Here is a 15,448-nt window from a genome sequence, read left to right as displayed (position 1 = left end):
TAACCGGGGCGAGGCGACGGTTAGGGTAGGGTTTCCCCACCCCGGCCGCCTCACCATGCACACTGCTTGTGCCGATGCGTTGCTCCATCGTTGTCGCCTTCGCGCTGCCACGTCGCCTAGATGCCGTTGTAGGGGAGGCCAAGGGCATCCGGATCCCAAGACTTGTGGCCCGGACGACGATTGGCCACCTCGGTCGCCGTGCACCAGAGCTGGTGAGCCAGAGGCGTGGAGGCAAAGTTCGTCGGTGATGCGAAGGAAGAAGGTGTCGCCATCTTCGACTCGATGAAGAAGGGCAGCGCACCTCAGTGTGATGCCATGTTGCCGAGGACAAAGCTCGGGTGCCCCGGGGTGGCCCCCACCTAGCTAGATTTGCCAACAGTCGCGGTGAAGGAAGTCACCACGCCTCTGTTGTTGTCGGTGGGAAGGCGTGGGCTGGTATCAAGGCCAAAGCCGGCCTCAGTGGAGGGGTCGTAGAGGTCGAGATTGACCACGTCGCGCAGGAGGGTCCGACGTGGAGGGGGTGTGGCTGATGTCGGGGAAGGGGGTTTGGTTGTCACATCGTCGTCGTCTAAAAGTGTCGCCGGGGTCAGAGTGGTGGAGGGGCCACTATTGTTGTGGCCATGTCCTGACGCACGGCGGTAGCCGTGGTAGGGTCGACGTTCTCAGCCATGATAGAATTTTGGGGCTCAGCGGTGGTGATCCAAGTGAAGTTGGTGGCTGAGTAGACGCTGACAGGGACGATTCAGCAGAGGCAAGACGAAGAGCAGAGGCGTCTCCAACGACATGAGCAGAGAGGGTAAGTCTCAATCCTCAATGGTTCTCACCTTTGATGGAGGAAGGCTTTCGCACCTATGTGCTTGAACTCAGTAGGGTGTGGTGGCCGTTGACAAATCCTTGCACCGGGGATCGACATCCTTGACGCTTAGTTGGATGTTTTCTCTATGCAGAGACCTTTGTGCCTCTTTTGTTCTTCAATCGCTCAGTCGAGAGCGTGCTGATAACGTGTTAAAACTAAGATTGCATTGTAAAGTAGATATACAACAATAGATTCAATCATGTTTTTCTCATTAATAGATGTTAGTATTTATATATGGTGAATAGTCGTATCTGTTCGAGAGATATTACTTCCTAACAGATACCTATTACAAACGGGTGTCCGTTCAGTAGTATTGATCATTTTGGTTCGTAACGCAACACACGGCACAGGCTTAGCGACACAAGCTATTCATTGCCTACCGTCGCGCGCGGGGCCCCTGGTCGCGCTACGACGCCGTAAAAAACGGAAGCGGTTCCTCTGACGTTGGGCGATTCACGTCAGAGGGACGTCCAGCACACCAGCGCCGTCCGACGCCAATCGAACGGCTTCAAATCCTCCTACGCGCTCACTGTGGCCCAGCAGTGCTCTGCGCGGCACAGTCCGGCCTGTATTCGGGTGGAGGGAAAAAAGTGAGCGCGAGACGCTGAGATGTAGGGAAAAAAATTGGCCGCTTCCGTTGCAAGTGCTCCTGTGCTGCCGCGGCGTGCACGGACGGCAGCTCCTGCTACTCACATACTCTGGATTGAGGCATTCTGGTGAATAAAATCTCCTCTACCTCTCTTTCCTTATTTCCCTAATCAGTGGCTCTTTGGAACTGATCAAACTCCCCCCGTCTCCCCTCATCAGGTTGCCTTGAAATTGATCAAGCTTCTCTCTTATCCCATGGAAGAAGCAACTGATTGAAGATGTAGGTCTGCCATCAACACGAATTCTGCACTCCTAAGATGGAAGGAGATAGGTGTGTAATACAACTGCATGCTTGTTCTTTCTGAATATGTGCCTTGTTCAGTGATCGATTTCTTTTGATGCAACTCTAGTTTGGTGCAAAGATCAATGTCTATGTTTAGTCACAATTGTTCTCTATGAATATGTATGGTAATATGTAATTGGTGATCGTAGCATGTGTATTCAATTTTTCGGTCAGCATGTGTATGCAATAATCTTATACTCGGTGGCATTTTTTTTATAGAGAGAGCATGGTGCCTAGTTTGGTACCTCACGTTGGTATGGAATTCGTAAATTCAGATGAGGCTTGGATGTTTTGGCTTAGCTATGGAGGTCAAAAGGGTTTTGAGGTCAGAAAAAGATACACGAACAGAAGAAAGCCCGATGGCAAGATTACATCATGTAGATATGTTTGTGGAAATGAGGGTCATCGAGGAAAAGACCAAAGGGATCATCTAACAAAGTGTTCTCGAGCTGAAACAAGAACTGACTGTCAAGTCCGCATGGGTCTTGCAATGGACCGAAAAAAGGGAAATTATAAAGTGACTGAACTGGTTCTGGAACACAATCACACTCTCCACTTGCCACAAACCTTGCACTTGATGGTGTCATAAAGGAAAATTTCAGATTTACAAGCTTTTGAGATTGAAACAGCCGATGATGCCGGAATTGGACCAAAGGCAGTACATGAGTTGGCAAGTCGCCAAGTTGGTGGATCACTTAATCTTACCTACACCCTTTGTGATCACAAGAACTATTTGCGGAGCAAGCGCCAACGAGAGATGACATATGGTCAAGCAGATAGCATGCTTATGTTTTTTCAAGATAAAATTGTCGAGAACCCGTCTTTCCAATATGCATTGCAAATGGACTGTGAAGAACAAATAGCAAATATATTCTGGGCTGATGCTAAAATGATCACTGACTATGCATATTTTGGTGATGTTGTTAGTTTTGACACTACATTTGGAACAAACAAAGAGAGCAGGCCTTTTGGTGTGTTTGTTGGATTCAATAATTTTAGAGAAACAGTAGTTTTTGGTGCGGCTCTTATGTACGATGAAACATTTGAGTCATTCAAGTGGCTCTTTGAGACCTTTCTAAAAGCACATAATGGCCGGCAACCTAAAACAATGTATACAGATCAAGATTTTGCAATGGGAAAAGCAGTTGGAGAAGTATTTCCAGAAGCATGGCATGGACTGTGCACCTTTCACATTATGCAAAATGCTGCCAAACATCTAACTCAAGAGAAGAATGAAGAATCAAGTATTCTCTCATATTTTAGCGCATGCATGTATGAGTACGAGGATGAGGCAAAATTTGAAGAGGAATTTGACATGATGAGGAAAAAGGTGAGCAAGCAAACTTGGTTGCATAGTATATACAAGTTAAAAGAAAAATGGGCTGAATGTTATATGAAGGATGTTTTCACACTAGGAATGAGAAGTACACAATTGAGTGAGAGTTTGAACAATGACCTGAAAATTCATTTCAAATCTGATTTTGATATCATTCGGTTTCTTAAGCATTTTGAAAGGGTGGTGCAAGGGAAAAGAAATAATGAACTGAATTCGGAATTTGATTCAAGGAAAAAATTACCTAGAATCAAAATGAGGACACCTATGCTGTTGCAAGCTAGCAAGCTTTACACACCTGTTATATTCGAAGCTTTTCAAGGTGAATATGAAAGATCGATGGCAGCATGCACCAAGGCATTGGATGGAAATAATGAATATCTTGTAGCAATTGCGAGTCTTGAGGGAGATTTGACCTTTGAGGAGGAGTACAAAGTTATTGGTGATCCTTTGGAGCAAACAGTTGTATGCAGCTGCAGGCAATTCAACAGAATTGGGATATTGTGTGCCCATGCTCTGAAAGTTCTTGATTTGATCAACATCAAGTCACTGCCGACTCAATATATATTAAAGAGATGGACACGAGAAGCGCGGAGTGGAACAATACAAGACAACCAAGGAAGAAACATAATTGAGAATCCAAGGTTGGATGTTATGCTTCGCTATAAATTTCTATCCCACAAATTTCTCAATTTGGCACATCGAGCCGCCAGCTATCCAGAATGCAGCTTGTTAGTAAACAATACACTTGACATGCTTAGCAAGCAAGTTGAAGAACAAATCAATGCATGTACTAGTACTGCTGATCCATGTACAGTCACAGATGTTATGCCCCTAAATGACTTGTTGAGTAATGCACGCCTAAAGAAAAAGGAGGTCCGCATAAGAGTTTCAAAGCGAAAAAGAACTTGGCTTGATAAGAAGCGCAAGACTAGGAAAAAAGGACAAAGTAAACAAGGAAAAAGTTCAATGGTATTATTTCAAAAAAAAAATCTGCATTTCAATGTTATTATTCAGTCATATATTTTTTTCTTCATCCTTTGATATTATTTTCTTGGAAGGAACAAGAGGCTGGGGAAGAAGCACTCCATGTTGGTACAGCAGCACAAGTGGCAAATGATAGTGCTTCTAAGGTCAAGGAGGATTCTGGAGAATACACGGTCCTTAATAACTTTACTCAACTTTTGATGGGACCAGTCAATGATGATCTTTTTACTGGAGAATTATTTTAGCAATGGAGTTGTGTCCTAGACAACAACCAAGATTTGGTGCAAACAGTCCTGGAAAACTTTTGTTGGATATATGGTTCATTTTGTTTTGTTTAGAAGCTGCAACAAACTTTTGTATAGCTTGCTCAGTCCTATGTATAGATGTGGACTATTTTGATACTAGCAGCACTGAAGTTGCTTTTGGTTTGATACTAGCAGCACTGAATTCCCTTTTGGATAGATGTGGACTGAATGTTTTGTATAACCATGCTGTATATATGGTTCATTTTATTCCCATTTTACAAACTGAATAGTTGTTTGCTCTTGTTGATGTCAAGACAGATCATTCTAGTCAATATTCACAAACCAGCAAAATACTTGCAGAACAGAAGAACATGCACCTAAATGGAGTGTCAAATCCTTAATTTGCCCATCAAATACTTGTGAGAATTTTATAGATAATGTTTCCAAAAGCAGTCACTTCATCATGGATAGTTTCTTGTTAGTATGCGTTCCTCACTGTCCCTTTTAACTATTTATTTGCTATTATGATGTAGAGAGAATGCATGGAAAAATTTGGATTGATCAATGATGGAAATCAAGTCAGCTGCTTGCCTTGTATCTCAGATACTCATTGTATTGGAGATAAGGCATCTGGTGGAAAGCAAAATTGGTTGAAGGATGTAATTCTTCAAGAATTCTGCACAATTCAAAATAAGTATGACAGAAACAATCATGCACCTATGCTATTGGAAAATAAGTTCTTGCAAAATGTCACAAAACAAAGTTCTCCTATTACACAATGCAATGTGAGTATATTGTTTTCTCTCCTCCTGTATGAACTTGGTGAAGTGGCAAATTAGTTGCAGCTTTTGCAGTGCAGTATAAACTTGCAATATATGGTTCATTTTATTCTCTGTACATTGGAGATGCAACCATACATGGTGCAATCATCGCATTCTCAAATTGACACAAAACATTCAGTCATCGCATTCAAAATTGACACAAAACATTCAGTCATCGCATTCAAAATTGACACAAAATATTCAGCATCGCAGTCTCAATTCATAATCTCAATCCACATTCTCAATTTACAATCTCAATTCACAATCATATTCAGCTGCAATTCACATTCTCAATTTACAAAGTGTTGGAAAAGTGGAAATGATAAAGCCTTAGAATCTGCTCCCCATCGCCATTGCTGCTCTCTTCGCTCCTCTCTGTTCTTGTTATCAGATTTCGCAACAACCTCTCAGACTCTCATCCATTTCTTCACAAAGAACTAGCATCTTAAGTAGCGTATGACAAACTTCAACTTCGGCGGCGTCGCGGTTGGAGGGAGTGTGTGCGCGATTGGAGAACCGGGAGGGACGAAGACGAGGAGGAGCAGCGGACGGCCGATTTGATGCGTGGCTCTGTGGAGGCCATCGCGGTTGCTCGGGACATCGCGTCGTCGGCCCGTCGAAGCCCGCCTCAGCATTGGACATGATGAGGTACGCGAATCCCGGCTCCAGCGGCTCCACCTCCGCAGCGGACGGCGGCACCGAAGCAGACCCGGCATCCCTCCCACACCTCCTCCGCCGCTGCGCCGTGGAGTCGGCCTCGCCGTCGCCCGTGGCCCAGCTCGGGTCTAGGGTGGAGCCGACGAGGTGGCGCGGGAGCTGGGCCGGGGTGGGCACGAAGATCTCGCCGAGGAGCTCCGGCGAGGGAGAGGCAGAGGCCCGGACATGGGAACCGGATATGACAGAGGCGGGTGTGGGGTTTGGAGGTGGAGGACTGGAGGAGGAAGGGAGGGAGAGGATAAGCCACCGTTCGTGAGCTTCGTGGGCCGAGCAGAGACGGAACGAGCGCAGGAGCAAGGGAACGCGAGCGCATCCGTTAGATTTCTATCGGACGTTCCTCCCGGGTTCGACGTCCCTCTGACGTAAAAACGCCAACGATCAGAGGAACTGGTTCCGTAAAAAACACTGAATCGCGCGCGCGGGGGCGCCCAGCGGCATGCAGAGAGGAAAGCGGAGACGGGAGGCAAGCACGTACGCGCGCCGTGCCCACCGGCGTACAGCGAAGGAAAAATTAGGAGACCGGGTAGGGGACTCGTCGGCCCCTTTTCCGTGCGGCTCCTCGCTCTCACGTCGCCATCCCTGCACTGGCGCTGGATCTGGGCCGAGAGAAGGCAGGGAAATAATGCGCGCGCGGGCCGGGGGCGGCTTTCGCCAGCTTCGGCCGGCTGTGATAGCTGCGCGTCGGTGCCCACTTTCCCTTTCGGGAAGGCCGGGCAGGCTGTGAACAGGACCGACGAGCGGCTCCACGTCCAGACCAGTGACGAATTGCCGATGCAGCGCTAGCTAGCTTAGCTCTCGATCGTCTGCACTCTGCAGGCAAAAGCGACCTAGCTACTACGCTAGGTATACTATACCGCAGGTAGTTAGAGCGTGTGTGGCCTTGCATTGCTCTGCTAGCTGCATCGGTATAGTATATATAGATCGATGAACAGCGCCTGTCTGCTGCCTCGCTGGCTAGCTAGGCCACGCAGCTAGCATGCACGCGTCCACCTTTGTGCTTTCCTTTTCTTTCGTCCATGTAGCTTGTCGTTATGGGTCTCGTCCATGTTATACATGAGGTTCCAGCTGATGCATGGACCGGTCGAGCAACGGGCACGGCCGGGCGATTGATTAATCGCTGTCACGCTGCTGCGTGCTTGTTCCTATCAATCGGACTGCATGCATGCGCGAGCCAGCCGGAAATTTTACGGCCTGGGCCCTGGTTGGCCAGCTATCAAAACAGAGCTAACGACTTAAGTGAGTATGTCTAGCTATATCTCTCCATAAGCTCACAAGCATGAAACCAGTTGCAGGGAAGAATCGTAAGACATTTAGACAAAAATAGGAAAAACCTATAACTTAATGATGTTAGTGGGAGTCACTTGAGTAGGTGCAAAACTCCTCATCCATTCTAGCATGCAGGAGATAGTCTTCTCATCTTTGAGCTTTGGGCCCTTTTTTTAGAAACATCCGCCATTTCTGCAGAAAAGATATCCCAAAGAATATAATGTCATCCGGCTTGTTTGGAAATATATTTTCAGTCACTATTTTGTTGTGCATCTTCCAAATAGCCCAAGCTACGTCTGCAAACATAAACCTGCCCAAATATTGTGAATACCAAATTTGCTAGGTAGCCAATTCACCCATAAATCAACCATGGACAATGAGTGCCCATGTCATCCAAAGGCATTCCTAATGCAGCACCAAATAAAATTCAAAATGTGACATCTAAAGAAAATATGATAACCGGTCTCCTTCTCTCCGCATATACAACGCAACTCATTACCCTTCCAACCTCTTTTCTTTAAACTTGCTAGCTCCTACAGCTTGTCCTAGAACATTTGCCAAAGAAAGATTTCGATCTTGAGAGGTATGCCACACTTCTAGGGTTTAGCTCCCCTGCTAACCATACCCTAAAGGTTATAAGGAGATCTCTTGGATAACATGTTAGATTTGTCAAGAGCCCAATACACCTTATCTTCCAGATCATTTAGCTACACTGTTTCCAATAAGGTCAGCAAGGAATGCCAATGGAGATTGTTTTGTTCAATATGTTCTTCTGAACTCGACATTCCATTCATCTTCATCAAAACACTTCTTCAATAGGATATCAGGATCAACGCACATCTTGAAAAGCTCAAGATATTGGATATGCAAAAGAGTATTACCTAGCCACACATCTTTCCAAAACTTCACTTTTCCTATACTATTTACTTTATAAACAACCCCCCCCCCCCCTTGAAACAAGTGTTTAACTTTATGTAAGCCTTGCTATAGTTGTGAAGCATCCTTGCATTGGGAGGTAAAGAAATCCTCAGATTTTATATATTTTGCTTTCAAAAGCTGACACCAAGTCTCATTAGAGCCAGATTTTTTTTTCCAAATCCATTTAAGTAGAAGATAATCATTCATGATTTTAGTGTTGATCACACCAAGGCCACCATGGTCTTTAGGCCTACAAACTGAATCCCATTTAACCATGTGGTATCTGGCATTATTATGTGCTCCTCTCCAAAAGAAATGAGATTGAATAGTATTCATTTTTCCCTACACCCTTGCAGTGAGAAGATAAAAACCCATTATATATGTAGGAAGACTACTCAAACAGGAATTTTTCAAGATGAGTTTTCCACCAGAGGACATATGCTTGCCTAGGGTCAAGCATTTTGGTCATTTTGCCCATAATACCATTAAAAGCAGAGATCTCTAATAAGTGGTCAGAGACTAGTATTCCCAAATATTTTAGAGGAAGTTCACCCAGTTTGCAGTTGAGCATGTTGGTCATTCTCTCTTTCTCTCCTTGTTCCATACAAAAAGCATACATCTCATTTTTATGGAAGTTGATCTTGAGACTAGACATCCATTCAAAGCAGTATAATGGTAATTTCAGATTTAAAATGGAGTTGTCATCACCATCAATCATGATAACCGTGTCATCTGCATATTGTATGTGTGATATCCCTCCTTGGATCAGGTGGGATAGAATCCAAATAATGTGGCCTCTCTCAACTGCTTTGTTCATTAGTGTACTAAGAGCATCAACCAACAAATTAAAGAGGAGGGGGGATAAAAGATCTCCTTGTCATAGGCCCTGGTAGGTTATGAAGTATGGGCCCCTTTGACCACTAACATTAATACAAACTCTTTCCCCTGTACAGACTGCATCACCCACTAAATCCAATATTTAGGAGAGTTTTTTTCATAGCCTCTCTAAGGAAGCTTCATCTTACTTTGTCATACATTTTTTTCAAAGTCAATCTTTAGAAAAAAGCCATCCTTCCTCGATCTCTTCAGTCCATGTATGGCTTCATGTAGAATAACAACCCCCTGTAATATATTCTACCCTTGACAAAAGTTGTTTGATGGGGGCCAATGACCTCCTTGGCCAAAGGTGTAAATTTGTTGGTCATAAGTTTTGTGAAAACCTTATAATCCATATTCAAAAGGCAAATGGGGCAATATTGTTTAATAGTATTGGCCTCTTTGACCTTAGGAATCAAAGTGATCACACCATAATTGAGCATTTTGAGATCCAGGTGAGCTTTGTGGAAATCTTGCATCATCTCCATTAAATGTATCCTTCATACTACCCCAAAAGTTCTTAGGAAATTAACCCCAAAACTGTTAGGACCGGGAACAGAACTGGTCTTCATTTTAGTGAAAGTTTTTTCCACTTCTTCCATAGTGAAGGGTTTAGTAGTTCAACTTTACTAGGCTATGACAATTTACCATTGTCTTCCCAGAAATTATGAGCTAAGTGTATGTCAGAAGGAGGGTTGGAACCAAAAAGTTTCTTAAAATAGCTATTTATATGGTTCATAATATCCTCTTGATACTTGACCTCCCCCTGGTCAGTATTCAAGGAGACAATTGTACATTTACTTCTCCTCCCATTAGCGACTTGATGGAAGAATCTAGCATCGGAGTCCCCTTTTAGGATCCATGTTTTCCCACACTTGCATTGCCAATATATCTCCTCCATGGAATATAAGTTTTCCAATTCCTCTTCAACCCTATATCTCTCATTCCATTCCTTAGCAGCTAGCTCCCTGCTTTTTGTCGCTTTATCAAGTACTTCTATATCATGTAACAGTTTGACTCTTTGTCTCTTCTGTGCCCTATTAAGTTTTGCACCTCATCTTTGTCTTACCAGTTCCTTCATCCTAGGCTGGAGCAGCCACTGATTCTCAAAAAGAAAGTATTTCTACCAAAAATAACTAGTTTCACTAGAGTCCATAATGACTGGATTGTGATCAGAGCCCACCCTTGTCACACTCTAATCACAACTTAGTGAGAATTTATCCTCCCATTCACTTGAGACCAAGATTCTATTCAAGTTTATCATAACTGGATTAGACTGTTTATCGGTCCAAGTGTATTTGTGTCCACTTCTTTTCAACTCCCTTAGCTGATACTTGCAAATGAAAGAGTTCAACGTCTCAATGAGATGAGGATCCACATTTCAAGAGCTTATGTCTTGTGCTTCTCTAATCAAGTTGAAATCTCCTCCCAATATCACCATATGTAACACCTTGTCACATATTCCAGAGAGCTCTCAAAGGAAATCTCTAGAAAAATATGTTGGGCAGGCCCATATACAATAATCTAATTTGGAGCCATCTATGATACTGATTTTATTACAAACGACTCATAATTAGAGTCATCTGTAATATTAATACATATGGTTCTCAGCAGGAACCGTCTGTACTAAAAGCATCTCACCACTTTCGGAGGGGTCTTGTCATTATCACAGACGGTTCTCGTTTAGAGCCGTCTGTGATAATCTTTGCATAGACGGCTCTACAGACCGTCTGTACAAGGGTGTCCTACTAAATCATTTTTGTAGTAGTGAGGTTGAGTATTTTCCTTTTGAGCTTGAAGAAATGCTTTTAATTAACATCAACAATAGCAGCTCTAGCTATTTCTTCTGCTTTAAAGGTAGATAAATGCAAATCTCTATGTTCAAACATTATATCTAGATCATCTAAAACTTTACCTAGAGATTCATTAGAAGTATTATTGAAGATAGTGAAGGGATTAGAGTGATGTTTGATACCTGTATTCTCGAGGTTTTTAGCCCGAGCCGTGAAGATTGCTTTTTCTTTTGTTGGATCCCATCCCTCGGGATCCTCAAACTGGTCCTGGTAGCAACCATAGGATTTTTCTTCCTCGGTTTCTTATGCTTTTTATTTCTTGAGTGAGACCAGGATTGATCAGCTTCCTCTTCTTGAGTAAACACCTCAAAAGTCCCATAAGACAAATTGTCCAGGATATCATTTTCACATTTGTCTTTCTCTGGCAGCTCCTGGACATCTTGTCCATCCAAATATGTATCATTTGTGTCTTTCAAAGATGGTGTCATCACATGCCACTTGGTTGCTTCCATGCAATAAGAACCTTCCAGACTATGAACTAAAATGTGCCCCTCAGGAACAACAATGTGAGACTCACCATTGAGATCCTCAACACTGTGTGTTTTCTCATGGTGCTTATGAGTAACCATCTCAATAGTATTTAATTAATCATCAGAATGATCATTTGCTTAATCACGTCCACGATGATTAACCAGAATAACATTCCGGTAGTCCCGGCACGTGTTTTGTGCCTAAAATTGAAACACATGTCTTTCCAATATATAGCATCACAGCAAAACTTAAGAAAGAGCGAGTAATTAAATTATATTACAGGTTTTTAAGCATTCAACAATTTACAATAATTTATAACAAAATATTAGAGAAACTACGCAGCAAAAAAGTAACACCTATTAACACCAAAAGTTGGGTGAAGCCATATGGCCTTAGGCTCCACCTAAAAGCATATCACACGAGTAATTTGTACTGTTCATTCCTGTCACCTACATCGGCAGGCATGAAAATAGCCAAACACAAGCTCATCCTCACCGGTACAACATGAAAGAGCAATGTGAGTACGAAGGTACTCGCAAAACTTAATCCATAATAGGTACATATAATAACCCGACTCCAAGGATTATGCATTTAAGTCATTAGCAAGGAGTAAGCCATAAGGTTAAGTAAATTCATAAGCGTAAGCAACCTAGACACCTATATGTGAGCATTTATACTTAACCAAAAGTACCTTTATACGCAACCAACAACTTGAATATAAATATAATTGGAACCATCTCATGTAATCAATAATCATTTCCAACCATCTCCAACACACCATCCCATATCACATATCCCATATAATTCGGAAACTCTACGACCGATGCAAATGGACAGAAGCATGATCATGACTAGGAGCGCGGTAATTTGAATTATTTTTACACCGTGCAAGTGGTACTCCTTTACCTACACAACTCGAGGATCATACGACTCACGTGTCCATACAAGCCTATGTAAGGGGTACTCATGTCAACCTTTCCCAATAACCCCAACCATTTGACTATATGCCAATAGATGTGGGGATCATCCAGAACTATTTTGGGAACAAAATGGATGCTCCTACAGGCCTATTATGTCCACAACACCATTGACTCGCACGCTAAAAGGCCACAAATACAAAGATATTCGGCTTATCGTTCTCTTATGCGGCATGTAGTAAGTACGAAAAGTGCTAAAGTCAACTGCACTGACAAAGGTGCTTAAACGATACAAGCGGTTTATGGCATCCGGGTTCCTCTCCCAAACTACACCTAGGAACTCATCTGGTGTAGAAGATAACCCTAGCACCGTCCATATCTCATCTCATTCTCACATCTCATACAACCCACATCATTATTATTGTGTTTGTAAACAATAAGTAAGTCATAAGCTCGTGAACAATGGCTGAACCATTGCTCATCTTGTACCGAGGACCTATGCATTGTTAAGTATTCTGAATAATTTGTAAGTTAGACATTGATAATGTTACCAATGCTACAAGGATATGGATAATCAAAAATTTAATATAGAGGTAATGCAATTCATCAACATAGGTTATGCCCATCTAAACCTTTGATAATGGACTCACTAGTCATGCAAACATACATAAAGCGTAATTTATCAAGTTATACAATTTGAGATTCAAAGTAGTAAGTTGAGTATGCTTAGATGCTTGTCTTGATGCTCTGACGGTTGCCTAATACTCCTGGCGTAATACTCATAGAACTCTGGTAGATTGGCATCACCTTCACTCTCTTGGACTATCAGCGTAACGCTCTCTAAACGAATCAAGAATGCATTGCAAAAAATAATTAAACAATAAAAAAGTTTGCATATGATGCATGCTTGCAAACTAATAGAGCGCTACGTTTTAAAAACATTTGTAAAAGACCACAAAATGATTAGGGTACCGAAGTTTCAAACCTCAGATAAGACAACCTAATTGCATATAGCTTTATGTGGCTGGCGGTTAGACCGGTGTTGAAGTGGTGGTTAGACTGCCAGCGTGCAGAAGGTTTTAGCCTCTGGCTGTCAGAGCGATGGTATGTCGGTAATCAGACCGCTGTCTGGCGGTCAGACCGGCCCTATGGGATGTCAGACCGCGAGATCCTGCCAGCACCACTTTGCGAAGCCACTGGCGAAGGCTCCGGCGAGGCCTTCGACCATGAAGGGTACCAAAATACTATATGGGACTAGTGTGAAGTGCTTCTAAAGTGATTTGGACAATATTCACCAAGTTAAACTTAAAATACCCTATGGATAAGCCCTAGCTTAGTTTGAACTTGGGTCTGAATGATATAGGGATCGACTCGAGCTTGGGAATGACATAAAAAGGGTAGGGGATGTCTCACCTTAGTGTAGGGAAGCTTTTTATTATAGGGGATCACTCCGAGGAAGTTCCCATTTAGAGATCAGGCTCGGGGTGGTTTGGGGCTTGAGGTGGATGAACTCATGTGGGAACTTCACCGGCGACGAGGGTGAAGGGGATGAGCTCAAGGAAGCCTTCAGGGAGCTTGAGTAAGTCCTCTCTGTCTATCTCCAGTTGTCGTGGATGTCAAGGTGATCTCTCCCTCTCTCTTGGTGTTGGTGAATGAGTGAGTGAGAGTGAGAGCGTGAGGGAGCGTGAGTATGAGAGAGTTGACCGATTTCCTTAAGTTGAACCTCTGCATTGTGACGATCAGATCGCGGGATAGGTCGGTTATACCGCGGGAAGCCCACGTGGCAAGCCTACGTGGTTGCCCCTTGGCGGTTAGGCAGCGGGGAATCCCGGTCAGACCGCGAGGACGGTCTTATGCTGAAAACTTGATTTTATTCCCCTTTTCTATTTTTCTTTACCTCCAAGGTATTTAGGGTTTTTCTAAAGAGCTCTAAACTATCTCCAAGTACTTCTTAAATATTTTTAAACTTAAGTTATCAAACGAATATGTATAAATATAATGTCATGATGATTATAAATACTTAATTACGTGATTAGTGTTTTAGGACGTGACAATGCTTACTGGATTTCTGTAGCATTTTATTTGAAGCTTGCCCGTGATTGTCTCCCTCTTGATGTATTGGCTTGGAAGTTGGCTATTAGACATATTATCCAGTTCTGTATCAGCAGTAATATCTGAGGGAGTAACATTTTCTGAAATTATATCAGCACTATCTAGTATCTATGACCTTATCATGGGCATCTTCCAGTCTACCCATAGATTGAGGGTCTTCCCCAACTTGACATCCATCTGACTGTACTGACTCTGCATGAAGGTGAAAGAACCGTATTTAGGGTTGAAAGAAGCAATAGGTAAAGCTAGAGAGTCACCTTCTTTGGGGCTCCCATCAGTAATCAGGTGATGAGAATCACTGGCTTCTTGAGTTGTTCCTCTAAAACCTTCTGTCACAAATCCGATTTCATGGCCCTCATCATTAAAGAAAATCCTCACAAAACCCCTCATTGTGTTAGGGTATAAGCATTTGACTTTAACCCTCACCGGTCTAGCTCTTAACAAACTGATCTCATCAAGGTTCAGCAGCCAAAGCAGTTATCTATTATATTATTATTTGAGAAAAAGAAGCCACCACGTTTGCTCTAAATATTATAAAATTACCACGTAATAAAAAAAGAAAAAAATTTAAATCACTTATTGTTATGAACATATAACGCTTTAGATTAAACCAAAGAGCCTATATCAAATACGTTAAGAAATAGCTAAATTTGAAAAGCAAATAGTCCATATCAAATACGATTTATAAATACCTAAATTCAGAATTAAAATTCGTGGAAATTTATCAGTTAATTTCTATACGGTTTGAGAACCAAAATATATAAATAAATAGTTTAAATAAAACAAAATTAATAATAATTAAAATTAGGGTTAGAATATCAAAGAGCACATATCAGATACAATTAATAAATAGTTAAATTCGAAAACCAAAGAATCGATATCAAATACGATTAATAAATAACTAAATTTAGAAATCAATTAGTTTGTATCAAATACGATTAATAAATACCTAAATTCAGATCTAAAAATTATGGAAAATTAGCCGCTCGATTTCCATACGGTTTGGCAAGAAAAAATATAAATAAGGAGTCCAAATAAAATAAAATAAAAAATAATTAATTTTTTGTTAGAATAGAAAAAAGGATTTGTATCAAATATAGTCTTATAAAAAATCAAATTATTATAAAATCTAATACCTACATAAA

General features: G+C 42.2%; 1 protein-coding gene across 1 annotated transcript; it reads left to right on the top strand.

Moving 5' to 3' along the window:
* Positions 1 to 2,544: 2,544 nt before the first annotated feature.
* On the top strand, positions 2,545 to 4,352 carry LOC133925636 (protein FAR1-RELATED SEQUENCE 5-like). The gene is made up of 2 exons (XM_062371496.1): positions 2,545 to 4,092; positions 4,182 to 4,352. The coding sequence occupies exons 1-2, from the start codon at positions 2,545 to 2,547 to the stop codon at positions 4,350 to 4,352; spliced, it is 1,719 nt and encodes a 572-aa protein (XP_062227480.1).
* The last annotated feature ends 11,096 nt before the right edge of the window (positions 4,353 to 15,448 follow it).

Source organism: Phragmites australis, chromosome 7 (assembly GCF_958298935.1).
Source record: "Phragmites australis chromosome 7, lpPhrAust1.1, whole genome shotgun sequence".
In the NCBI taxonomy this organism is placed as follows: Eukaryota; Viridiplantae; Streptophyta; class Magnoliopsida; order Poales; family Poaceae; genus Phragmites; species Phragmites australis.
The sequence above is the reverse complement of the archived record's forward strand: the minus strand, read 5'-3'. Positions and strand labels throughout refer to the sequence as shown.

What these genes read in the sequence shown, in the direction of transcription:
- LOC133925636 (XM_062371496.1), top strand. Translation starts at nt 2,545, where the DNA reads ATGACATATGGTCAAGCAGATAGCATGCTTATGTTTTTTCAAGATAAA. An exon ending in AACAAGGAAAAAGTTCAATG is followed by an intron (nt 4,093 to 4,181) that starts GTATTATTTCAA and finishes TTTTCTTGGAAG; the next exon opens with GAACAAGAGGCTGGGGAAGA.